The following is a 26,555-nucleotide window of genomic DNA, read 5'->3' as shown; positions in this document are numbered from 1 at the left end:
GGCCGGGTGCGGGGCTGGCACGGGAGGGCAGCGCTCCCAGCCCGTTCCTGGAGCGCTCCTTGCCCCGTCTCGCCGCAGCCCCGCGCTCCCGCTCCCGCTCCGGTGCCGCCGCTGCGGGCTCGGTGCCCGGAGCTGGGGTGGGGATGGATCCTGGCACGGATCAGCCCCCATGACATCCCACACCCGCCGTTCCCCCAAACACACCCGGGGCAGCGGGAGGAGAGGAACAAGCGAGACCCAACAGCCAAGGGACAGACACAAAGGATAGAGTCAGAGATTCGGCTGGTCCCCTTCCCGAAACACGGGAAAAGGGAAGAGCATGCTTGGGACTCAAAGGTGCACTGACCTTTGCCCGAGCAAAAGCTGCCTCCTCCCCGGGCTCCTGTTCCCCTCCAGCCCTGTCAGGCAGCAGCAGCAGTGTCTGGGCACTGAATTGGGCTCTCCCTCCATTAAAGGGGTGGTGAGCCTGTGGTGTTTGAGGGGCTGTGCAGGCACAAGCCCTGAGGACCCAGAGATTTCTATTCCTTGTGCCCTGCTGGGCTGTGGGCCCCGTCCCCAGCAGGAGCAGCAGAGCCTAGGCTGGGGCAGATGGGACAGAGCACAGGACTCTGCTGGTGCCTCAGGCAGGTGCCACCTTTTCCTGGGATTGCTGCTTCCATGGGACTGGTGCTGTGCTGCCAGCTCCTCCTCCAGCTCAGGGAAGGGCTGGCAGGAATCTCAATCAGAGCAGGCAAAACCAAACTGTTCTAGGCCTGAGCATGCCCCTCTCACCCCACAGCATTTAAAACAAGAAACAGAGCAAAAAGAATCAGTGTGAAGTACCAAAAAAACCTTTATTTTTCCCCCAAACCATAACAACATTTGACATTATACTGATTTCCTCATATATTTGTTATTTCTCTACATTAGGAACCAGATACAGAAAATACAAACACGATCTGTTGAATCAAAGACAGCACAGCATTCCGTTAGAAAAAGAAACAAAAAAAAAACTAGAGGAGCAAGATAGAAATGGTGAAAAATAGTCATTCCCTCCAGCCCAAACTTTCCAAGAATCATCATCAAAATAGAGCAGTGGAAGTAGCTTCTCTTTCTAAACGCACTTCTGCTTTAAGACAAAAGTTAGATTTATCTTTAGATTTTCAAAGTAAAAAAATGTTAAACTATCTTTCAAGCAATTTTGGAAGTTTGCATAGACCCATTCCCTTTCCAAAAATATCAGCCATCTCTCTATAGAATCTGATACAAATCGAGTGCGCCTCAGCCGAAGGTCACCAAGCTCAATTCACTTTCAAGAAAATAAAACATGATCTCCCCTTCCCCTCCCTCCCCCCACAAAAATATGGGCTCTACGGTTATTCCACGAGTTTGAGGCGAGTTCCAGGCTCAGCCGCATCCCTCGCTCAGAGCTCCACCCCAATTCCTTTTCATTTCCCAGGTTTCCACGCCTGCTGCTCCGGAGGCAGCGGGATCGGAGGGTGCAGGGAGGGGGCTGATGGACACAGCTCTCGGGAGGGAACTGGGGGGAATTTTGCATTCATCAATCCCTCCCCGCAGCCAGGGAGTGGCTTTTCAAGGACAAACACCTGCAGCCAGGCAGAGTTTGTAGGAACTTGTCCCTGGGGACTGGCCTTGTCCAAAGGGCTCGGTCACCAGAGCAAGAACTCAGCTGGAGACCAGTGGGGCAGCAGGGAGGGTGAGGGGGGCTGCAGCCCCCGGGTAAGGCAGCGAGGAGGGCAGGGGAGCCCCTCACCAGGAGGGGTGTAACTGTGGTGCTCTAGCGTACCTGGAGTGAGGTTTTCCCAGAGGTTCCTGGCAGCAGTGCAGAGACCAGCTGCACTGCCACCTGCTTAAAAAGAAACAGCAACGACAAAATAAATAAAAAGTCAACCCCTCCTATTCAGATGAGAATGAAATACTATTTCTTCAGGCCTCCACCTGGGTTGGAACCCTCTAAAAACTGAAGCAAACGTTTAAAAGGGCTTGTTAACCTTTCTGCAGGGGGCAAAGTGATGTGGCAATGGGGGGGGAGAAATCACACGCCTGCTGCCCATCACTCCAAGGGTCAGAACAGCACCAGGCCCCCATTTAAAGTGCTGACCATACAAAAGGTGATGATGAGGGAGCAACATCCTTCTCCTCCCTTTTCCCATCACAATTTCCAACTGAAATCCATCTCCTTCACCAAGTAATGACTAAGCCTATTCTTCTGGACACTCAGTTTTATACTGGTTTTAAAAAAAAGAAAAGTTAGTAAAAAAGTTACACTGAATTTCCTAACACTTTGCAATGTGCTTCCACCAACTAAAGGTCTAGAAACCAGGAGCAGAGCCCACACGTTTTACCTGATCCTGAGACTGAAGCAGAGAGCCAGCTCTGCTCTCCAGGGCCAGCCAGGCGTGAGCAGCCCTGCTCGTCAGCATCAGAGACCCAGGGGATGCAGAGTCTTGCCAATAAGGTCCTTTTACTTGTTTAAGCCACCTCTGAATCCCCTGAGAAGGGGAACAATGTGGGGAAGAACATTCCCCCCTAAGACCCCCCTGAAATAAAATATCAATGAAACAATAATGCAGTCAAAAAAAACACCAGCCTGCTGGGTTTGTATAAAAAAAATTCCATAAACTTCACAACAAAAAAGAAAAAACCCGAAGGAAAGTAGCCAGCGGTTTGGGTCTGGAAACTGATTCACTTCTTAAATGTTCAAAGTCCGACAAGGAACAGGCAGCAGCGATGCCACAAGGAAAAAAGTGCTCGTGAGATGCAGCTTCCTGAGGCAGCAGTGAGCCTGTGGGACCAGAGACCCCACAGCCACCCCCTCGGGTGCCCACGGCTGCCAAGGGACTGCTGGGCACTGCTTGTGCTGGATGCACAGCAGGAGCTCTGCATGGGATCCACAAACAGGAACAGACTGCTCCTTCCTCCCTCCACGTCTGCTCCAGGTCCCCCAGCTGTGCTGCACAAGGCTGGATAACTAGGACTACTTACTCACTCAAAACCAGGGGCAGGAGAGATAAAAAGCCACACAAAGACCAGAATCTGTGGAGGGACTAACATGGAGACAAGGAAGAAATACCCTACGAGACACAGTTATCAGAAATGCAAGCACTGATGTGCCAAGCCACTGGAAGAGAAGCCAAAGACATGCCCAGGTTGGCCACAGGGATGTGATGGAGCAGGTTGTGCCTCTGCCAGCCTGGGAAGAAGAGACCAGTGCTCTCAAAAGCTCAACTGCTTCTCCTCTTGCTTTGCTGGGAAGATATTCCTCCCTCTGTCCCACTGATTTTGTGACAAGCCAAGCTGCTAGTGCCTTGGAGCAGCCGACTCCTGCCAGTGCAGGCCAGAAGAATGGCCTGGGATCCCAACTGCTCTGACAGGGACTGCCATTGTTTCTCATGGGAACAGAAGCAGAGCAGCAAAATGAGCTGGGGTTTAGCCTCTTTCCTGGCTTATGCTTGCTCCTTTCAAGTCCTGGTTGGATCTGATTTCCCGAGGGGCTTTGCTGGCCCCCGGGGAGCAGCCAGAGCCTGGGCTCTGCAGGGCCATGCACAGAGGGCAGAACAGCCCCTGCTGTCCCAGCTCCCTCTGCCCTCACCCTGACCTGAGCAGACGGGCAGGCCAGGCCTGGCTCTCTGGCACTGCCCCAGGGAGAGAGAAACACAAGCAGTTCTCTCCTTCCTGCAGACACGTGGCACCCCAGGAACAGGGCAGGATGCTCAGCAGCCTGCAAGTGAGTGCCAAACCTACCCAGGCTGAATGAAGAAGAGATCACCATTAAAAAAACCTAGCAAGTGTGAAAGAGCTTTTGTTCTAATCAGTCTCAAAAGATCCAACACTTTTCCCCTACATTAAACCAAACCAAGGTGTTGTCTGTATCCCCTTTTTACCCTAATTCAAATTTAATTCCCTTTGAAGGGAAAGGGTGGAAAAGATGCATATCCTATATGTGGTCTGTCCAAACACAGAAAGAAACCTCTTGACTCAAAGAGAGAAACCATCAAAACAGAGTAAGCAACTGTATGGTTTTACACACTGCTGAGCACCCTCCCCATGCAGCATCCTTAGCTAGAAGGGTAAAAAAAAAAAATAAAAGCTAAATCAAGGCCCTTTCATTCCTTGTTTCTCATTCTGCCAGATTCCCTTTTCCAGCAGCTCATCTGCATGCATTCTGGCCAAAGAGACCACAGTTAATGCTTTTTTTTTTTCTCCTTTAAAAGAGGCTTTACAATAACTAAGAATTTGAACAACGTGATCAGTTACAAGTCTTTCCTTGCTGAACAGAGTGAGTGTGTGCCTGTACACACACACACAGGTGCCAGAGGGGAGCCAGGTCCTGAGTGTGGAACTGCCCCGAGGGCACGGCTGCCGAGTGCCACCACAGAACACTGGCAACAGAGGAATGGGCACTACACAGAAATAGCTTATCAGCTGTACAGGGAGGGCTGCAAGCACAGCCTGCTGCTGGCCCACAGCCAGGGGCTGCCCAGATCCTCGCTGGCACTTCAGCTGCCAGGAGAAACCTCCCAGTGGGAGCTGAAAGGGATCCACATCTCTGCCACACACTGCAAGGAAAGGTGTCAAACAACTGCAGAAACCAAACCCAAAGAAGAGCAATTGAAAGATCAACCAGAGAACAGTTTGAAGCCTTGTCAGAAGAGTTCACTCACCACAGAGCAGGCCAGAACAGCTGCTGTGGCTAATGCAGCAGCAAACACCCCTTCTACTCTTGAAGGCAGAGACAGTAGCTTCTCCCCAGCCCTGAAAGGAACCAGCACAGGCACAGATCTCTGCTGACAAGACAAGAAAGGCCAAGCAACACCAAATCCCTTACTGGCCCAGGCCAAGAGAGGCAACTGACACCACCTCAACAGAGAGACCACTGCAGTCAACTGCATCCAGCTCTGGCCCAGGGAAGAGTTGTCAGACAAGATTCTTTTCACAGTCCAAGAAGGGCAGTTCCCTTCCTGAGCCAATGAAACAAGAAAAAAAAAAAAAAAAAAAAACCAAAGAAAGAGGCTTTGTATTCCAAGCTCCAACAGGACTATTTGCTGAATCAGTCCAGCAAACACAGATTATACTCCTGTAATAGTGAGTAGAAGCCTCCTCCAGGTAAAATCTATAACCTCTAAAGTGCTCCTGCTAATGCTAGTTGATGAACACCCCCTTCCATGCCCAGCAGTGGAAGGGCTGCTGCAGTCAGTGGTGTGATGAGCACTCACATTTAACCGTTCACCAGCTCCCAGCTGGATTGCAGCAGAGTTTTCTGAAATGCACTTTTGGGAAGTATTTCCTATGAGAAGATGTTGTTTGGGGATGTGAGGATAGGAAGGTGAAGCGTACACCACAGCATACCTTGTTCAGTAAAACCATTGCCTTCCTTGGGAGGTGATGTTCCCTTGCAGAGTCAATGGAATAAAGCATCCTGCAAGTGGCCATGTCACCATGTCCCCAACAAGCAGCTCTGGGTTTGGTTAGAATGGTTTCCCCCACCCCCAGTGGTTTGAAGAGTTCACAGTGGTATAACCCAATGTTTTGGGGAGACAGAAACTGAGAAGTCACCTGCTGCAAGTGAATGGGTGGAATGAGGGATGCAGATGAGCAACATCCTCTGGGACTAGCCCAAGGATAAGCCCCACAGACACCTTGTGTCCGAGCAGGAACAGGGGAAGGCATGCACTGGAAGGACCAGGAAGCAGAGAAGGACAATACCAATGCAGGGAAAGTGCATGTTCTGGAGTGGTCTCGGAGTAGTTCTGCAGTGCAAACATGTGGGGAGGGGCGTGGAGAAATCCCTTCTGGAATGCTGCATGAAGAGAGGTAAAGGTTGGCATCCGTGTGGCAGCGGCCTGGGTAGGGGGCCTGTGTCCAGCAGCTCTACCCTGTTCTTCACATTTAGTGGGTTTCAATCACCACTGGCTCGTAAACTCCAGATGAGACCCTGGGGAGGCAGAGGGGGAGAGGGGCTGGTTATTTTCCAGTCATTTTGAGTAACCAGGCTCTGATTCAGAGCTCTCTACTCTCACACATCATCTTCAGCCCACTGAGAACACTGCCAGTAACGAGTCAGCCTTGTGGGAAGTCAGTCCTTGGAGGGGACAAAGGGGTGGCAAGTCAGCAACAGAGCACTGGAGAGAGCTGGGTGTGACACACGAGCCCTTCCAGAGGACACAGCAAAGGGGAGTATCCTACCCAGAACAAAGCCTGCCTGGCTTTGCTGTGCTCCCAGTTTTGTTACCAGCTTGATACATCTTTGCATTACCATTACTGCTCTATTTAATTCAATGAAAAGATGCAATAAAGCCTCAAACACAACTAGCCAAGAGCTGTACTAAGAACTATAGTGGCAAGAAAAAGTTTTACTGCTTCAGAAGGCTTTAATGAGAGAACAAGCCCTCGATGATTATGGAAGAGGCAGGGAGAAGGGACAATAAGAGGCAGGGAGAAGGGACAATAAGAGGCAGGGAGAAGGGACAATAAACCCCACTCTGCTGCAGTTTTGCTGCAGGCCAGCAGGAGGCAAAGCTCCCTCCTTCAGGAACAAACGGGAACCAGCCTCTACCATTTTGTCCTTTCACTCCTCACTTCTGTTCCTGGGTCTAGCAACCAGGATCCCATTATCCCTCTGAGCTCCTGCTGAGAACTGCATTCATACTCTAGTGCAACTGCAGCCTACCACCAAAGGGATCCCAGGGCTGTCAATGTGGGAAAAAGCCACCATGTAGCACATGATGTTTAGAAATCTCTCCTGTAGCAAAAAGTGGAAGTTTCCTAGGTACAGAGCCACTAATCTCTCTGGAGCCCCTCTGGCTGCCAGCCTTTTGGGAAACCTACCTGTTTCCCAGCTGAATACCACTCAGCGTAGTTGTTCCATCTCTGCTCACAAACAACCTCAGGTTACTGTCTGCAGACAGAAAAGGTAGACAGACATCAAAATCCAGAGCTGCTGAGGCTGCCAGGAACTCCCCTCCCAGACACACAATCAGCACAGAACAAGTGTGTCTCAGCAGATGCACATCCACACTTTCTGGTGGTGCTCCCACAGTCACTGAGCTCCTGGGAACCCCTTTCCTTGCTCCAAAGGGGAGCCTCCACAACAAGCAGCTTTGGAAGAACAAAGGCAGAGATATTAATTCAGTCATACGCCTCCAGCTGCCTCTTTTAAGGCAATTCCATTGATGCAAGTTCTTGGTCAGCCCATACACATCTGAACAGATAAGATGTGGGGCCTCACACTGCTTTGGTAGAGTCACTGGAGGAGAAACTCAGCCTGTTCTGCTGGTGAGAGGCAGCTGCATTCAGTCTAGTTCTAACCCACATGATAACAGTGCTGCCATGTGCAACAATTTAAGGTGACTAATGGTAAATTAATGAAGCACAGATAACAAGCTAGGCTCAAGTTTAAAACTTAACAGAAAACCTCAGATAAAAAAAATCAGATTAAAGGTCGATTTCTATGCTAAACTGGAAAATGAAACTGAAAACAAAAGCAGCTACATTATTAGTTTTCTCCTAACAGATGCTGTGACTGCAATGGAGAAAACTCCTTCTTAAGCTCTTTCTGACAGGCCTGATCACCAGCACAAGGTAACTCATGTTTCTGTAGAGATGTGATGCCTCCCTCCAGTTGTGCTCTCCTCTTTTGATAAATACCCTTGGCCTGACCCTGGATGAAGGCCACTAGAGCAGTGCAGACAGCTGATGCAACTGATCTCCACTGTGCTGAGAATCAGTGTCTTTCCTCTCTGTCCCTGCATGTCTGAGCTACTATTCAACCTCTGCTGTCCTGTGTGGAACAGCAGCAAGTGCTATCTGTAAATACATGTGCAGCTCTCAAACCCATGTGGTTTATCTACCACAGAAACACCCAGCAAGCACTGAAAGCAAATAGCTGTCCAAAGAAGGGAGCCCATGGCAGATCAGATCTGACTGTAAACGCCTGGCAGCCTAGCAAAAGGAAGAACCCAGACATCCCTGTGAGGTTCTCCTCTCACCTTCAGTATTGCTGACATCTGTGAAGTCCTGACTCTGCATTATTTTCTCCACTATATCATCAGCATCGATCCTGGTGTCATCCACTCGGGTTGGGTGACTCTCCATCGAATCCTTTTTCCTCCTGGCAAGAGGAAATCCAGGAAAAACTTACTTTTCAAGACACAGACTTCACATACTGTCCTGCTTTTCTTGGCCACAGTCTCCTCCTCAGTGGCCAGAACCTGATCCCCTGCTGCCTGAAGACAAAGGAGCAGGTTCTGTCTCTCCTTCCCACAGAAAGGCCTTTGCTCCACTGCGACTCACCGGGAGGGTCTGTCCAGCAGGAGGGGAGGTCTGGGGGGCCGAGGAGGCTTCTCCAGTTTGTGCTCCCTCTCCCCCTCGGGGTACTCCACGGTCATGCTGAGCCCCCCCGAGGCGCTGCTGCTGGTGGACGTGTTGCGGCGGTGGGTCAGGTCGGACATGCTGGACGAGCGGGAGTGCTCCGTGCTGTAACCTGCAACACAGGGGCCACAAAGCTCAGCTGCTGCTGCTGCCATTCCCTGCAGCACAGCTGACAGGCAGGGCAGCTCCACAGCAGCACTTCTGCTGCTGCACACAGAGGGTTAGGCATCTGTGAGCTCATCTGCAGAGACTGAACAGGAGGCTGGTATTACAGAGCAGGGTGAGAGAGACGGCTGCAAATCACCCTCACAGGGGCTCGTGGCAGGAAGGAAAAGGGATGGCAGAGCTGTGTGGAGCAGTGCTTACCAGAGATCTTGGACTGCTGGCTGGCATAGCTCGAGTTCCGCGAGTGCCCTGAGTGGAAAACTTCCTCTGGGCTGGACAGGTTCTGATCCGACTCTTCTGGGACACCTGCCAAGGAAAAGAGGACACTGCTACACCATAACCAAGGCAGCACATGGTGGGAGTGAAGACTAGGAGTGAAGACTGATCTTGGGATGACAGATCAAGGAAAGGGCAGTCTACTGGCCAGAGCCCTGCTACACAGGCCAGCACAGGGCTTAGAAACACCCAGGGAGCAGGGAAGAGAACAGGGAGTTTCTCTGTCAAGTTTATCACCACTTCTATCCAGCACATTGATTTACAGACATCTCTGGGGGCTTGTAGCATCTAGAAGGACAAGCAGTGTCTGAAACTATCCATAGTTAAAAGCATCAAGCTAAGACCAAGTAAGCATCAGATGGCCACTGGCAGTAAAGTATTTCAACCTCATTTGGGTGCTTCTGTTACCACCTTTCCCCTTCTATTGCTTGTGAGAGCCTGTACCATTTAAATAATCTCTGAATGTGATACAGACACTTCAGCATAACCCCTTCTCCTTCACTAGCCCTGCTTGTCTCTCTTGCAGGAAGCTTATCCAGAAGTGCACAAATGTAACACATTAGCCAGCTTTTTAAGAACACCACTTGCACCACGTGCTCTGTCAACTGAGGGGATGAGACTTGAGTGCTATTTTGGTGCAGTGTATCTGCCTGCACATTTGGAATGTGCTGGGAAGGAAAAAAACTGATGTGAAAATGCAGTGCCCTTGAAAACAGGCTCATACAGAAGCCAAAGAACTGCATCAGCAGCTGGAACAAGGCCACTAGACCTTAAACCAACCTCTAAGACCTTCAGAGGAACTTTTCTAGAAGATAAGTCTGAGCAACAGAATAGCTGAGTGCAGAACAATGATAAGTATCATTGAACACAGTGGAAAGCAGGGATGAGTGCAGTGCATGAATTATTAAACCCCCAGCAAAAAGAACAAATTGCTTTATCTCCACTAACAGAAATATGCATGTGGCAAATATTCAACCTTCCTCTCCTCAGTTACACTTAGATGGCTTTGTTATTCCCAATATTCTGAATGAGCAATGGGGTTGAGGATGGGTGTGGGAAATCATGAAAAATTAAAGAGTTTCTGTGCTTGCAGCTGCTGGGAGAAACCAAGGAGTGTCCAGGCACAGCCACAGAGTGCATGGCTCCAGGTGGGCATTCAGACCTGAGCTGAGGATGGCAGGTCTTGGCTTGGCCTGGCGCAGGGAGCCAATTGTGGAGGAGCTGCTGCTGCTGCTGGTTCCCTCGCCCTTGCAGGTCAGCTGCAGAGTGGAGTCCTGCCCCGGGATGCTGATGGACTTGGCGGTGGAAGGAGGCCTGGAATCAGCAGGGAAGGAGGTTACAGACTGCCAGGCAGGGAGCAGGCATCATTCTGTCCATCCCACCCCTCTCAGCAGGGGGAAGCTGCCAGCCCTCTGACCAGCAGCTCAAATGGGATGTTGGGTTTTGTTTTCCCACATGCAAGATTGGTGTCTTCCCTACCTTGGACTGCATTACAAGTTAAAACCAAGTTTTTGAGGTAAATTAAGGTAAAAAGGGGCCATTCATTCATTTATACAGGACAGCAGGCTCAGAACTTGCACTGTCCTCCAGGACACCATCCAGAGCTGCCCTTTCACCCCCAGACTGTGTCCACTGGCCAGCTGGCCTCACAAACAGGAACCAGTTTGCTGCTGTCCCATTCTCAAGCCCAGCTTCCTTTCTCTTACACCTCTCTGGCCAAAATGAAACCTTTTATCCCAGAAACCCTGTCCCCTTATCAGAGCACTTTTACAACAGTCAAATAACCTTTCCCTTTTTTAACTGACTATTAAACTCTTTTCAGTGAAACTAAAGTGTTTTTCCAGCTGTCAGAATTATTTTTCTGGTTATTCTGTGAGCCTGCAACATCCCTTTAAATGCTGACTGCAGGGCAGAGCTGTGAGTGCCTGGAGCCCCCTCCCTTCCTCCAGAAGTGCTTTTGGGTGGAAGCCACAGCATGTGCAGCGTGGCAAAGTGAATATTCCTGTTGGAGCCCTAACCTCTCTGTAGCCTGAAGTCTGAACTGGAACTAAAGGATCATATTATGGATTTTAAGTGAGGAGTGAGAAATAAAATCTTTTGTCTCACTCAGAGCTCTGAGGGAAGATGTTACATGAGAAGGGATCTGTGCAGTATTTTGGAAGACAGAATATTTAATGTGGGCAGCTGAATGGCTATAAAGCTTTCAGGAAACTCACAGCATGCCTTCACCAGGAAAAAAACCCTCCCTAACCACCTTATCAGCGATTTGCATGCACCCAGGTGCTTTGGGGACTTCGCTTCACAGGTTTTTAAGGCTTTTACAACCTTAAGCAAGCAAACTGTTCCTGCAGCAGCTGTGAGAGCAGCCCCTTGGTCTGTCAGCTCAGCTGCTCTGCCCCTTTCAACAACCCCAGCAGGAGAAGGTTCATGGAGTGCTGCAAAAAATCAGTGCTTGGAAGTGATTTCCCAGCACAGTTTAATTCCTCCCTAACCCTCTAATGAGTGTCATTTACCAGAAGCTCTACTGATCAAGGACTATTCCACATGCAAAGTTTCTATTTTTAGATATTTGCACATCATCAACATAAAAGGGAAAAGTGGGAATGACTGCAAAAATTCTTCAAGAAAATTAGGTTTGACTTTCAGACTGAACTTACTTACATTAAATGGATATTTATATCCTATTCTGTGTAATTTTCAGGCGTTCTAAGAGTGGGACTTGCTTCCTTTGCAAAGGAGCAACAGGTATATTTGTGAGACATTATTAGCAGACATCCTAGTACCCTAGATTTAGAACATCTGTTACTGCTATTAAGTTTGGTTTAAGATACTCAAAACTTCTATATTACACTGTCTTCTGAAGCAGAAATTCTTCACAATCAGATGACACCGATGTTGGGTTTAAAAGTGTCAGAAAATACTGCAGCACTGTGAAAAGCCACTCACAAAACCAACCTACCAAAAATTATGCAGCATTTTAAACAAGAATTTGAGCTAATTTATACACTCCAAGCTAGCTCCTAAAATTAGACTCTTTAGCCCAGAATAAAACTGTACAAGAGCTGGCCTCAAGGTAAAGCTTTTTTCTCTCATACTGTTGGGAGGCAACATGAAATATCCCTTTGGGCACATGGCAGCCCTGCTGTGTAGTCACACACCTTCCAGCACACCACAGCAGGGCTGGGACTGTGATGCTGCACTGTGGTGTGAGAGAAGATGTGGCCAGGATATTTGTTGATTCACCAACAATTCTTTAAGCAGCAAAACTGCTCCCCAGCCTAACTGTACTTATCCTTTCCTATCATTATGCATTAAAAAACCCCCACATTACTGCAATTTCTCTGCTAATTAATGCAAGTTGTGAGCCCTGCAGAAAAAAAAAATTAAAATGATTCAGCCTTGAAGTATTTTGGTTGCTGTTTCAATCTGAGATCTTTATCCCCCATGGTATGTGCTGAAGCGTGTCCACTTCCAAGACTGTTTTCTTTATTGACCTTTCTCCTCTTGGAGGTCAGTGAAACCAAGCCCAGAGCCATGAGAAATTCCATCCTTCATGCAAAACATGAAGTTTGTAATCAAAATCTCCTGGTTTCTAAAACCTAAGTTGCACCAACAGGGAAAATACCGTGCACAGCAATAATCAGAGCTGGGAAAGCCAGAGCAGAGAACAAAACCAATTAACAGCAAGGCTGGCTGTACTTCTCTGGGTGATTCAACCAGTTTTACTGTACTTCCCAATATCAAGGGCATCTTTTCCCCTCCCTTCATCAGTTTTAGTGTCTGTCCAGAATGGGGTACAGCCAGGAACTCACGTTTTGAAGCAGGGGTCCCCAGAGAGCAGGGACATTCCAATCGTGACCTGGAGAAGGGACACAAGGCACATCATTAGCCCTGCTGCACTGAGCTCCTCACCTCACAACAGCCAGGAGCTCGAGGGCTGGTTGTAAAGATCAGCCAGATCTAGCTCCTTTCCCAGGGAAATCAGCTTCAGGGATTTAGCAAAGTATTTCCCTCCCTGCCCCAAATCCCTGCCATCAGTAACTCCAAGTGGCTCAGCAGGACACCAGCTGGGTCATGCTGACAGTGCCTTGGAACATTTTCCCTCCCTCCTGTTCCTGGTTTTGTTGTCAAGGGTCACTGCTTGGCCAAATCAATGCCAAATTATCAAAGGGCAACTCTGATAATGGGAAGCTTCCCAAGTCAGTCTAGCAGCATAAAAGCAAAACCCTGTCTCTGTTCATAGCAGGACCTCCTCCCAGGCCTGGCACTGTGCTGTGATCTCCCAAAGCCCTAAGCAGGATTTTACTGTGCAAGTTCTAGCTGTGGTACCTTTAGGATGGAGTTGTCCTGTCGGGTGTTCTTAGTATCATATCCTTCCAGCAAGCAGCAACGGACAGTGGATCCAGAGCCTGCAAATTCTGCCAGATTTAGATCAGCAAAGCCCAGCTGCAGCCAAGAAAACAACGGAGGGAAAGGTGAGAGAACAGCCATTACTCCATAAAGGGACACACAGAATCACACAGACCAAAGGCAGAGAACACATCTGTGAGCACGGGCAGAACAGGGCCAGGACAGAGTGGTGGCTGTGAAGATTCCCTGTTCTTGAGGATGGACAGGGTCACATTCCTAACCCCTAGCTAGAGGGACACTGGGAGGCCTTCAGGAAGCCAAGCCCACATGGAGGAAGGGTGTACAGTAGTGCTGGTGGCCAGGACAGTGTTAACCAGCCTGCAGCCATTGCATAACCAAGGACATGGAAGGCTCTAGGTCAACAATGTGGAAAAAACAGAATCACACATACACAAACATAATAAGGCACTCTTTGTATCGGGCCATCCCAGAATGCAGTGGAGCATGTGAACCAGGAGATGAAAGGATATTGTTACAGGGGAAAGTGACACCATCCTGAAAAAAACAACAGAATATGGGCAGGAGCTGGAGGCCCAGAGCCATGTGGCACTGCCTGTGCCTCACCCCTCAGAGGCAGCTGCTGGGCTGGGCAGCTCCTCCCCAGCACTGCCGAGGTTTAACTAGCAAGGGGGTGGCTTGACAGGCAGAAGGGAAGAGAAATATTTGGAGAGATTTAGTTGTGAGCTCTCTAAACCTTCTCTAACAAATGGGAAGCAAACAGGGAAGGTGACAAAGCTGAAGATCACATGCATTTTCAAAAAGGGCACCGATCCCTCCAGAGTAAATACACACACAATGAAGAGCACCTTTGTTTTCCTGCCCTAATCCCTGGTGCATTAACACAGTGTTTCAAAGAAAAAGTTACAGCTTGTTTTATGCACAGCTTTAAGAACAGAAGGCAGTTGTGCCCCATCTCATCTGACCAGGAGGACATGCTGTACTCTGTATGTGGCCAAAGCATCCAGGCGTGGAGCATCTGCGTCACAGGTCGGCTCCCAGGGGAGCAGGGAGCACAGGTGGGGCAGCACAGCAGCAGGTCCTGTGCCCTGCAGCACACCCCTTCTGCCTGCTGCTGACAGCTGGATGACAGCTGAACAGAGCCCCAACAGCAGCACCTTCCTATGGAATTGTGGTGCCCCTGTCAGCTGAGGAAGCTGATAGAGTCCCAGCACAGAACAGTCACTGCCAGAGGAACCCTGGCTCCCACTGCTCCAAGTCAAGAATCACAGTCTGCTCAAGATATGTGATTGAGGGGGAAACAGCAGCAAGATTAATGTAGCTGCTTCCTTCATCCCACTCTCAAAGGGGAACTTCTGATGGCAAATGAAAAAAATAGTGGGATAGAGAGGGAACCTTTTATCAGCAAAAAAATAACCTTTCTCCCTCTCTTCTCACTTCTTAAGCATTCCTTTAATGCAAGTGTTTCTTCAGCCCTTGCAGAAATTTCTCTGTCTCTTCTAGCCAAGGGCTGTGCTGTTTGCTAATTATTCACCGATAAGGAAAAAAACCAGTGAATTTTTATCTCTTAGAGATAAACAGGACAGAGGAAAGCCACAGAGGGAAATGCAATCCATCACTGTGACAAAGACACAGCACCACCACACCAGGAGAACAGCGTGGCACAGGGGTGGCCCAGACCCAGATCCCTCTTCCTCCACCACAGCACTAAATTCTGAGAGGAGACCAACACTGGAGCACAGAGTGTGGGAGAACCCTCCAGCAACCCACACAGCGTGCTGAGGTCAGGAGCTCTTTCAGGAAGCAGACTCCCAGTATATAGAGGAAAGATCCCTTAACAAAAGGATGTTTTCAGATATAACCTTTCCGAATAGTTTCCTCAGATTTCCAGCCAGCTGATGGTGTTTCCTCCAGCTCAGGGAAAGAGTTTCTGCTTTATCAGTCCTTCCTGTCGTCTTCCGCTCTGTCACCCCTGACACCGAGGTGACATTCACGTCAAACCCCAAGGTGTGCAAGGCACTGGGAACTGCCTGGGGCACAAACAGCCCCTCAGCCCCTGCTGCTGGGGGACCAGGTACAGAGGGCGTTCACAAGTTTCACCTTCCTCTACACCTGACTGGAGAAGTTCTCAGCTAATTAGAATAGTTTAAAAAGGTGGGGACTCGTGGCGTAACATGGGAAAATAGCTGCATGGCCATCACCACAGACTTCTGCTAGAAACATCAGGAAACCCAAATCAGTTCTGCCATGAGAACCTGCCTGGAACAAGCCTGGTTCACAGGGCAAGACTGCAATCTGGTGTGACATCTCATTTCTGAGCTGCCCCAGATCATCTTCTCAGAGAACACATCTGTCTTTTTCACAGGAGACCAAGCAAGATACCAGCCCAAGAGATGACAAGTACTTGAGATTTGGTCTCCAGTCCTGGGCTGGAGGAAGTCAGTCTCTTTTAAGTGCCACTAAACATAACTGGAGACTGAACAGAAAGGAAGTAGGTTAGAACATGACCTGAATAAGGTCTCCAGGTTAACTCCACCATAGAAATGTGCCTTCAGGCTTCCTTTAATTCTGCCTTCCCAAATCCTGCAGAAAGCTTGAGGATGGACAATGCAGGAGGCAAAGGCTGATGCATTTGCTATGTCTCTTCCTCCAGCTATGCTGCTCTCCCTGGACATGTAGCTCTGCAGAATGAATAACCTTCCCATAGAGTGAATTTAGTGAAAGAGAAACTGATGGCCCTAGAGACCATGTCCTAATTAGCAACAAAAAAGGAACAATGCCACACTGCCTTCTCCCACCCAGCACAGCAGAACACAGGACCTAGTGCAGTAGACCCCTCACAGCCAGTTGCCTCCATGGCCTCAGAAAGGCTATTGATGAGAAGGAATTCCTAAATGGCTGTGTATGACCAAAGTATCTGTTCATTAGAAGCCAGCAGCAGTGACTCATTTTCAAACAAACATCATTTGGGGCACTGTGTGAGCTCAGCTCCTAAGCCAACATTGTCTCTTGATCCAGCACAAGGAGAAGAGGGTGGCCCATTGTCTGTCCCACAGCACAGGCAAGAAAATGTAAGGAAGAGAAACCAAGACTAAGATCCCTGCTGATCTGTTTGGCTTTTGCCTTGGTGTCTCCTGTGCTCTGGCAGGCAGAGATTTCTGCTGTAGCTCCTGCCTGCTCTCCTGAGGCAGTGAGGTGCCTGCCCCAGCTGGCTGCCGTGCTCTGGAGAACAGAATTGGAGTCTGTTTCTTTATTGGAGACATGCTGTCAGAAGCCAGAGAGTTCACATCTGACTCAGAACTTCCCCAAAGTTTGAGGACATGCAAATCATCTCTCCAACCCCCATCTCAAATCCATATCCAGTGCAATCTGGATCCTGTCCCAGCAAGTCAAGTTTTTTGGGAAATCTCTTAACTCATACTTAAACCAAGAACTAATGAACATCTCTCCAGATTGATCCACTCAGCAGCCACTGGTTCCTAATGGGTGTAAAGCACTAGCAGGAGACAAGACCATCCTCACTCTGCTACATTTGCCCTTTCCATGCTCTTACCTTTGAGTAGGTTTTTCCGCCCTTCAGCTCCTATATTGGGAAACAAAACAAAACAGGAAAAGCAGCTATTATATGTGCTGGGGCAACAGGGGGAAAGTCATTACTCAGCCCTGGAATCTGCTCTCAGGATTCACAAGCCTCTCTCTCAAGGGTTACCACCACGTTGGTCGCTCCCATCCTCCCTCAAGGACTCTTCTTGGAGAGAGAGGCTCCGTTCCAGCATATCCTGTCCCAAACAATCTTTCCTTCCCACCACAGTCCACGCAATTTTTCTTGCTGCCAAAAAGCAGCCAGTGGCCAGCTGCCAGTACACCACTGGTGGTGCTACCTGGCAGAAGCAAAGCTGGATGCTCACCTTCCTGACAGACACTCGGCAGACGCAGGGGTCCAGGAGTCCTGTGGCAGGATTGGCACTCATTTTACACACAAAGGTGAATTTCTTTTTCCAGCGGACACAGTTCTCCTGAACTTCCTCTCTATGAGAATGAAAACAAAAAAAAATTCAAATAAAGGTATAAAGCCAAATCAAGACCAGCTATTAAGTATCTTTTTTAATGACTGGCATCCTAGTCCATAAAGATCCTCTGCAACAGCTTGGTTCACCTGAAACTGCACCACACAAAGGTGTTAAGTTAGCATCAAGCTTTTCACTAGTCAATACAAGTAAAATCCACAATCCACCTAGGTTACAGAAAAACTAATAATCTCATCAACAGAATTTGCCTTTAAAACTCTCACAAGCTCTGACATTTCCTGCTCAGCCGGTTCAGCTCACTCACGGTCCGGCCTGCATGGAGCAGATCTCCCTACCTGAACTGGGCTGAAGGTTCACAAGCTTATCTCCCTCCAGCATGTCTGTTTGTGCAGCCTCTGCACACAAACTGCTCTGTGTCCTGGATGGCCTGTCCCTGCTCCTCGGGCTGGCACTAAGCCAGTGAGGATGGCCAGCTTGAAGGAGGACAAAAACACACGTGGAAATGCTGCTGGTGCAAGCAGAGAGGGTCACACCAAGCAAACTCTGCACTTCACATCCTGCAGGGGTTCAGCCAGGGAAGAGGTGGTTTTGCTTGCACAGCTCCTGAGCATCTCCAGGCTGAGTGGAGGAGCACATGGCTCTGGCATAGCCTGAGCCTGCAGGAGGAAGAGAAGAAGCCTTCCTGAGTGCAGGAATCACTGCAGGTACAGCTCTGGCTCCCACACAGCCCCCAGGGGAAGCTGGATTTTACCTTTCCAAGGAAGCTGGTTCAAAGGAGCCTGGAAACAAGGTGTGTGGATCCTTCCACAGGGCTCTAGTTTCCTACTGAGCCTCTGTAGGACCTGATCCATTTCTGGCTCAGAGCCTGGCCCTCAGCCAGTTCAGTTCTCAAAGTAATGAGGCCGGGGGAGGAAGGGAAGGCTCTGCTGACAGCTGTGAGCAAGCAAGTCTGACTCTTATCTCTCCTCCTAGCACAGGACAAAGGTGCAAGGGCAGCTGATAAACTGTTTGCTTTAGCAGGGAAAGGGAGGCTTCCCACCATCTGACCCAGGCCAAAGGGACTGGTGGCAAAGGGGAGAGTGATCAGCTTTGGTACCATCCCCACTCTTTCTGGGAAGGAAGGGGAAGAAGCTGCAGCTCACATTCCTTAGGGCAACCTCAAGGTGAGCCCAAGGGAACAGATCCAGGGACTCAATCCTGAGTCAGGAGGTTCCTGCTGGTCCTCCAAGACATTCTGTGCGACCAAATGTGCCAGCCAAGGCAGACACAGAACAGAAAAGGAGTAGCTGACAAAAACATGAAACCTGTAATCCTCTGTAATGCAGATAAAGGCTGATCATCCCTGTTTAAAACAAGAGAAAATAGAAGGCAACAATTCCTTCAAGGTAGAGAACTTAAATCCCTTCCAGACAGAACTCGGGCCCACTATTCATGTCAGGAAAAAGTGAGACATCTAAGTGCCAAAAATACCTTTGAATCTGGGATTATTAATTCAAGATGAGATCTGGTTCTCATTACTCCACTCAACTCACCCCAGCTCTCTCAGACAGAAGGAAGAAACACATCCAGAGGGATCAAAAAGGTTTTGTCTATAATAAAATATTCACCATGCCAGCCAAATTAGGCACGTTACATTTCAAATATGGGTGCCTTAAACCTGCCTCAATAATAAGCGGCTTAAATGACCTAAAGGAAGGAAAAACTCAAGATACAGATGAGAAAAAGTATGCAACAGAATGGAAAACCACCTGTGAACACATGCTTCAGGAACACAAGGCAGGTACAGGGGGATGCAGGAAACACTGAATATTTTAGCAGCATTAGTCACCTTTGGAAAGGAGCTGCTGTTTTCTAGAAAGCAAAGCTAATGCTGAAGCTGCTACTGACACCAGAGCTCCAAGGGAATGCTGGAAGGCAGCTACAAGTGAAAGGTGTCCAGTCAGACAGCAGCACCCCTTGTTCCCAACCCTGAGCAGAGCTCTAACCCCTGCCAGACAGGAGCACTCATGGGATGCTCCCTCCAGCTCCCAGAGCCCATCCCTGGCTCCCACAGCTGCAGGATCCCCAGTGGGATCCAGAGCTGCCCCAGTGTGTGAATTTCCTTACTCAGGAGTTCTCACTCGTTTTACAATGCAGCCATGATTAAGCATCTGCTGGATGCTGCTAAGTCCAATGAAGGCTAATTACTTCAAAACGTGGTTAAAAGTACTGATTAGCAAAACAGAGCTCCATAGCTAATTTGCCTTTAGCCTAAGCTCCTCTAACAGACATTCTGCTTCTTATTAAGGATGTACATTGGCTTTCCAGAACTGCTGCAGATACCACACAGTGCAAGGGATTAGGAAAAGGATTTGGGGGTGTTATGTTACCCACAGCACTGTGATCATGAACCTCAGCTGCAGGTGCACACACAGCTTAGGGGCTTTGTGCCTTTGGAACAGTCTGCACAGGGCAAGAAAGCATTTATAAGACAAAATCCAGAGCTGCTTTCCAGTCACAAGTTTCACAATCATTCAATAATGAATTTCAACCTTTTTTTGGTTTTTATTTTAAAGGGTGGGGGCTGGGGCTGTATCATTAGACAAACAAGCAACAGCACTATTGTTTCAAACCGAACTCTAAAAAATTAGTTCCACATTTCCAAAAGATGGCATGTGGAGAAGAAATGGGCTTTGCCTATCCACCTCCCCTCAAGCTATCGTTAGACTGGTAATTAGAGAACACTAAAAAAGGGACCAAAAAAAAAAGAAAAAAGGAGAACTCAGATGATGAGCAGTTTTGTATTTAGCCCTGGAATATTCTCTGATGTACAATTATGAACCATCATACAGAAACAAAAAAACACCCAAGAAGCATGGTGAGGGCTGCACTGAGAAGTTTTCTTTCATCCTAATCACAAGGCAACTAAAAGTAAAGCAGAAATGAACAGCTTAAAACCAGAAGTGTCTAATTTTAAGTTTCACTCTGTATTTGGAGAACCAGAAATAGTTCACACCAATGCCAGGTCTAGGTGCCAATTCAACGGGTCTTCAGAAGTTTTATTTTAAAAAAGCTGTCTGTGTAATTTTGTAAAAAGACTCCCAGAAGGTTGAATCTCTGCCAAGCTAAGCTTTGCCCTCTTCTGACTTCAGACTTATTCAAAGCTGTGTAATTACTCTTTCCAGACCTAAATATACCTCCTCAGAATAAACCAGTGCAATCCTGTGGCAGCTTTTGTGAAAAGCGGAGTTCTGGAAAGAGCTTTGTGAGGTTTTCTAATCCTGGAGCTGCTCATCTACCTCCAGCTCGAGGAAGAGCTTTTTGCATCCCTCATCCATCATTCCACCTCTCCAGAGAAGATTCACCAGAAAAAGAGCACTGGAAGATGCTTCACCACAACATGGTGAGGATTCAAGCAATGGGAATGATGCACAGCAGGGACCCCCTGCTTTACCTGCCTTTGGAGAGGCAGCAGTGAACTCAGGGAAGCCTCCAAGGCCACTCTGGGCTGAGATCTCACACACAGCTCTGGAGACAGGCAGAAAAACACACAACAAGCAGACCTTAAAGAAGAGATGCTTCCCAGCTGTGGTGTAAGTGCCATGGACAGACTGGCACTGTTACAGAAGGCTACAAGGCTCACTCTGAATTCAAGCTGGTAAAGCAAACACTTCTAGAAAAAGGCCACATATACAACCCTTGCTATCTTGGGCTACTGTGAACCTCTCTCCCACATGAAAACCCAGCTAATGAAACACTAGAGCAGAGATTAAAACTGCTATTTACAGACTCAGAGCTGAGTTGTGGGTATCAACCTTCCAACACACCACCCGCTGAAACACTTTTGCCTTGCTGAAGCATTTAGAAAAGCAGATGTTTCACTCCTGCTTTATGGCAGTTGTCACACATACACAGTGTCATAAAAAGGCCACAGCCTTACTGAAAAGGCTGCAGCAACAAAAAATAGCTTTTAATGTCAAATGTCTCACTAGAGCAATGTGTCTCAGTTTGATGTTTCATGCATGGGGCAAATGTGGGAAAACCTCAGGCTAAATGGGACAGGATAGAGATAAGCACACACAAAGAGCTTCTTATTCAGATTTACTCCTCCTCCTTACACAGAGGGGAAGGGTAAGCTTTCCTATTTCTGATGCTCAGTCCACATGCTCACTGTCCCCCCTCTGAGACGTGGATCTGTGTCAGAGCCTTCAAGCAGAACTAATCCCCCTCTCAGCAGACCTAGTCCTCTGCACCCTCCTCCCTGCTCACACTGCAGCAGAGCAGCAGCATCTTATCTGATAAGGCACAGGAGAGATAATACCATTTTAAAGAGGCTGCCAAGCCAACTCCCAGCTCAGATTCTTTTAAGTGCAGTGAAAAACAGCCCTTCAAGGGGCCCTGAAACACACCAGCAGTGTGTCTTTTGGGGAGTAAGGGAACACATTCCCTGCAATGCAGGTACAATCCCCTCAATCACAGAGAAACAAAATATCACGTTATTTCAGCAGATTGCACCTGAAAGGCATCTTCTACACCATTTTTTTACACAGCTCTGCTTTCATCTGCAGAGACACAGTTAAAACAGTCTAATCCCCAGCCCTTCCAAAGGCTGAATTAGAGCAGAATCACTGACACTCCCATAGCTTGGAAAAGCCTGGAACAATCCTGCATTTTACTCCAGAGAAGACAGTTACTATTTTAACTAGGTTACCTAGTGCAAAGCTCTAGGAGACACCTTTGAGAAGTGCAAGGAAAAATCCCTGAAAAGCCTGTTTCAAAACTGACTTTCTAGGATGTTCAGGAACCAGAACACCCCGGCGTTCACAGCACACCAAAATATATCCCATCCTACAAACACAGCAGGTCCTGCTACAAACAATGCCTAATCACTGCCTGTAAAATACAGGAATTACAAAAGTGGGTGAACATACATATGTAACACAAAGCAAGCCCTCATTTAGCCATTAGCTGGTTCAGAGTTACAATCCAGAACCTGCAGGTATCTCCAAATAACGGGCTTGGGACAGGGCAGTACATATGTTATTAAAGAAAAATGCAGCTCTGAGGCTTTGCCATCCTGGTGCCTGGCAAGGAAAAGGAGAGGAATCCACAGTGAGCAGGGTGCACTGGGGCAGACACCACAGGAACAGGTCACATCAGGGAAGCCTGGGGCTGCCAGCATCTGCCAAATTTCGTTGTCAAGCTCATGGAGGCAAAACACAAGTAGGGAAGCAGAAGCAAACACAATGTAGCAATAGGTGCTGGGAAGCTCAGTGGAAACCCATCCCAGGAATGAGCAGTGACACACCACATCCCTTGGGGAACGTCATGCAGAACCATCAAAACCAGCTGGATACACAGTGTAAGAAATCCTGGTTTAACCTGGAGGCTGCATAGGCTTTACAAGCGCACACAGAGGGGTTCTGCCCTCCCTGGGCAGAAGCAGTGCAGGGAACTCCCAACAATAAAGTTACTCTGCTGGGCCTGGGCTGACATCACTGGCCAGAACACTGCCAACCCAAGGAGCTGGATGTCTCCCCCTCTGCAAACAGCCCTGTATTCTCCAGCTGACAAGTGCTGGTTGTTGTTCACTAGACATGAGCAGTTATGATGGAAAAATGGCTCAGAGACAGATGATGCAGGCTGTGCTACTGAGAGAACTAAGCAAGCCTTTGTCTTCTGAAACAAGTCTTATTTGGATGTTTCACTGCAAGTGTTTTAAACAAGGGTTCAGCAGTAAGGTCACTGCATCTACCAACCTACTCACAAAATTAACTTTTGAACTGCCAGCAAACCCATTCCAAAGGCCCACAGTGATACCCTCATCTCCCTGGTATCAGCTTACACTTGTTCAGTTCTTCATTTGCACCAGAGCAGTGACATGTACAGGACCCCTAAATGCTAAACGTGCACACCAATGCTTTTAGAATGAGCCAACTGCACAACCCAGTGTTTTTGAGGGAGAACAAGGCAAGCTCCAGAACTCCTGCAGGGCTTCACCTGCTGTCTCACAGCAGGAGATGGACATACATCCACTCCTGCTGTTCACTGGCAGCTGGGGAGGAGTGAACAGGGAAGGAAGAGTAGGGGAAAGTCAGCTCAGGAAACCAGATTCCACTTACGCAGTTAAGAGCACAGGCTGCCTAATCCCTGCTTGATTGGACATGAGACAAATACAGGAAAAAGGATTAATGGCAATTGTACAGGGAAAAAAAAAAGCTAGTGTAAGAAACTCCAGCCACAAGTGAGAAACCAAGCTAAGGAACAGTCAAGGCAGCTTCACTGGGGGACAGGGGAGGATGATGACAGCACTGAGTATGTGAAAGGCAGCTGAGGAAAGAACTGGAGCAAAAACAAAGCAAAAACAATAAGGCAAGCATGAAATAAAAACAGTATTCAAAGAATGATTTAGATATCATCCTTAGGAATAAGCTGGTATCTAGCAGGCAAGGGATTGACATTTTATGGCTTTAACCTTATTTCCAGAAAAAGCTTATTTCTGTAAAGTACATCTTTGGAACTGTGTGTTACAGTTCCCTCCAAGGCTGTGATCAATCTTGATGAAGGTCCACCAGTACAAGCAGGGAGTGATAATCCCTCCTGGAGAATGGGAGAGGCAGTCAGTCAGCAGAACAAAACCCTCCAGCATCAGCATCCCTAGCTGTGTATGAACAGCTTCTTTGAAAGCCATTCAGTTATGTCTGCACTCCAGTCACTTGAACCCAGAGATGTGTCTTTTGGAAGTGACAGACATGAAATGCTGCACCTCATGCACTATGTCCCATAGGCAAGAGCTTTCCAGTGCAGTGCATCCCACCACTCCAGATCACTGCATGAGGCAGCCAGGCTCTCCAGTACACTCAGGGCTTCTCAAACCACTGGGACTTTAGACAAAATATTTCCAACCATTCCTTGTATCTAAATCTTAAAATGATTAAGCTCCTCCTAACATGAATCATGTTAAAAATACTATAAGAAATGAAACAATGGAAGTTATTAAAAAAAAAAATCACATGCAGCTGGTGACCAAGTGCTACAGGAAAAGCTGCACAAGGAAACAAAAATTGTGCCAAATGGAGAAAGTAAGTCACAGAAAAATGACCCTTTATAACTTAAGTTATAGAACAACTCAGATGAGTTTTGAAAGGGTAAGCAAGGGAGGAGCAGGGAGAAGCATGGAGAAATAATTCTAACAGACTTGGCTGCAAGCAGCAAGGGATGGGTACATGGCACTTTAAGATGGGACATGCCCAGTAGAGCCACTCTGCTTTGAGGTATTTGTGATTTACATTCTGTCATCTGGAAGCAAAGAAGAAAAGCTGGACATCAGGAAAACAAATCCAAGAAGGGAGTGTAACAGTAAATGGTATGCAATCTATTGTTACACACTGTGCTGAAGGCAGACCAACCCAAAGCAACACATATCCAAGGACTTCTTGCCACATCTACAGAGCACGAGCTCTTTCTGGTCTGAGGCCAGGGATGTGTGCCAGGAGCAAAAACATCACAGGCAAAGAACTACCAAACTCCTAAGTGTAAAGAAAGGAATAACTGGATAGATGACTCAGTTACTAAAGCACAAGTCTGTAATAACGTGCGTATTGAATGCTGAAAGACGCATTTGCTTTTTCTGAACTCTCATCATGCACTGAGTCACCACACCAACTCCTACTTCCATTGTTCTGATAGACTGTCGGAGCTGGGTTAGCCAAGAATGAGCCATGTGCCAGGCTGCCAAGCCCACCACCACTGCTTTCCTCCCATAAATCCACAAGGATTTAACTTTCAGAAGAAACCCGAGCAGGTCTGCCCAGGTCAGCCACCAGCTCCCACACTCAGGGTTTTGTGTGCCAGTGGTCCCTTCTCCAGCCAGGCTCACATGTGTTCTTCCTCTTGCTTTGTGCTACCTTGCAGTTCACACCCACCTCGCTCTGAAGAACTTGTCTAACTCTGGACCTAAATACCTCTTAGATCTAATATTCCACAACTACAACCACTGAACAATCAAATGTGCATAAAACAGGCGTGAGGACAACTTCACTAAGTTACCTCTCATGAACTCTAACCTACAGCTCCCGTCCAGCCAGTCAGACTCACAGGGGGATGAAAAAAAACAAGCTGAGAGAATTTCCTGTTACTGAGGGGAGGCACAGAAGGAGGGGTGTTCAGGCTCATTACCAACAACTGTATAGTAAACCCTACAAAAGTTAAAATAGGGTGAAAAAAATCCCAACTCTTCCAGGGCCTGTTGGCCCTTTGGACAAATCACAATTCAAATTTCCCCTTTGGTTCTAACAGATCGAGGACCTAAAGTTTCAGAATGTCCCAAACACTTCAGAAAAACTCTGAAGTTTGCTCTGTACAGATGGTTACAAGACTAAGGTAGAATAATACAGTAAATTTCTGAGCCGATATGTGTTTCTGTATCACAACACTGCTTTTCTCGAAAGCCTTTTCACTTTTGGCAGACCACAGATGCAAAATGAAGATTCACTGATTATCCATTGCTGGTGTATATTTATAAACTTTCTTCATCCCCTAAGTGTTAGCTGTCATTTTGAGAGATTCCAGATTTGGATTTTGCTGACTAAATTTAAACTCCCAGCGAAGAAAGACAGCAATGTAAACTCCACCAAGGAGAACTTTGATAAAGTGCCTATCTCACAGGGCACAAGACATGGCTACAAGTCTGTACTGCAAGAAAGAAAGCTGGCTTTGAACACAAGATGCTCTTATGAAGAAAAAGCTAGTTATAAAGAAAAAAGCTACCTTTTAAAACAAACAAACAAAAAAAAGACATTTTCACCCAAATATGAGAAAAATCCACACATGGGTCAATTCAATACACCAAGGCTTTTCTGGGATAGTAAATCTGGCAAATGAAAACACAGAAGAGAATCAACACAAGACTAGGAACAACATCACTAACACAACTGATGTGCAGAGACAAATGTTTTTGCCTCTAAGGCAGGTTTAGAGCACGTGAAGGCATAATGATGCCAGAACAGTTAAATTACTTTTTTTGCCAATATCAACCCTGCTTCAACCGGGAGAGTTTGCCAACGTAGCTGTACCAGAGAGGTCTTTATAGTGCAAATTAACCTGCACATGAGGCCAAGTTCATTTCTGGAATAATTTCATTAATACCATATGATGTAACATCACTGCAATTTGGCTCGAACATGCTGAAGAGTCTTTCAGTAAATAAGCTGCCTCAAGTCAACCCTGTGCTAAAAGTAGGTGCAGTTACCCAAGAGGTAACAACACCCAACCATGCTCAGACGTGTTTCCCTATGAGTCATTTCTATAGAGTACACATTTACTCAAAACAAATACAATAGCCCAGGAGAAGGGCTTTAGACATTAACA

At 47.7% G+C, this 26,555-nt stretch overlaps 1 protein-coding gene across 4 annotated transcripts in view; it reads right to left on the bottom strand.

Annotated features, from left to right (window-relative positions):
* Positions 1-814: 814 nt before the first annotated feature.
* Positions 815-26,555, bottom strand: part of EEIG1 (estrogen-induced osteoclastogenesis regulator 1) — a 37,820-nt gene continuing 12,079 nt past the window's right edge. For all 4 annotated transcript variants that reach the window (XM_064394144.1, XM_064394142.1, XM_064394143.1 and 1 more), the window contains exons 3-12: positions 17,088-17,208; positions 16,733-16,762; positions 13,141-13,257; positions 12,624-12,670; positions 9,974-10,125; positions 8,737-8,841; positions 8,293-8,482; positions 7,989-8,110; positions 6,829-6,898; positions 815-5,935 (exon numbers count right to left, since the gene is read on the bottom strand). In XM_064394144.1, coding sequence (XP_064250214.1) covers positions 5,890-5,935; positions 6,829-6,898; positions 7,989-8,110; positions 8,293-8,482; positions 8,737-8,841; positions 9,974-10,125; positions 12,624-12,670; positions 13,141-13,257; positions 16,733-16,762; positions 17,088-17,208 — 1,000 coding nt within the window. In that variant the 3' untranslated portion in view covers positions 815-5,889. The remainder of the gene's footprint in view (positions 5,936-6,828; positions 6,899-7,988; positions 8,111-8,292; positions 8,483-8,736; positions 8,842-9,973; positions 10,126-12,623; positions 12,671-13,140; positions 13,258-16,732; positions 16,763-17,087; positions 17,209-26,555) is intronic.

Source organism: Passer domesticus, chromosome 18, assembly GCF_036417665.1.
Source record: "Passer domesticus isolate bPasDom1 chromosome 18, bPasDom1.hap1, whole genome shotgun sequence".
Lineage (NCBI taxonomy): Eukaryota > Metazoa > Chordata > Aves > Passeriformes > Passeridae > Passer > Passer domesticus.
Note: the sequence above shows the minus strand (reverse complement) of the source record. Positions and strands in the feature narration are given on the sequence as shown.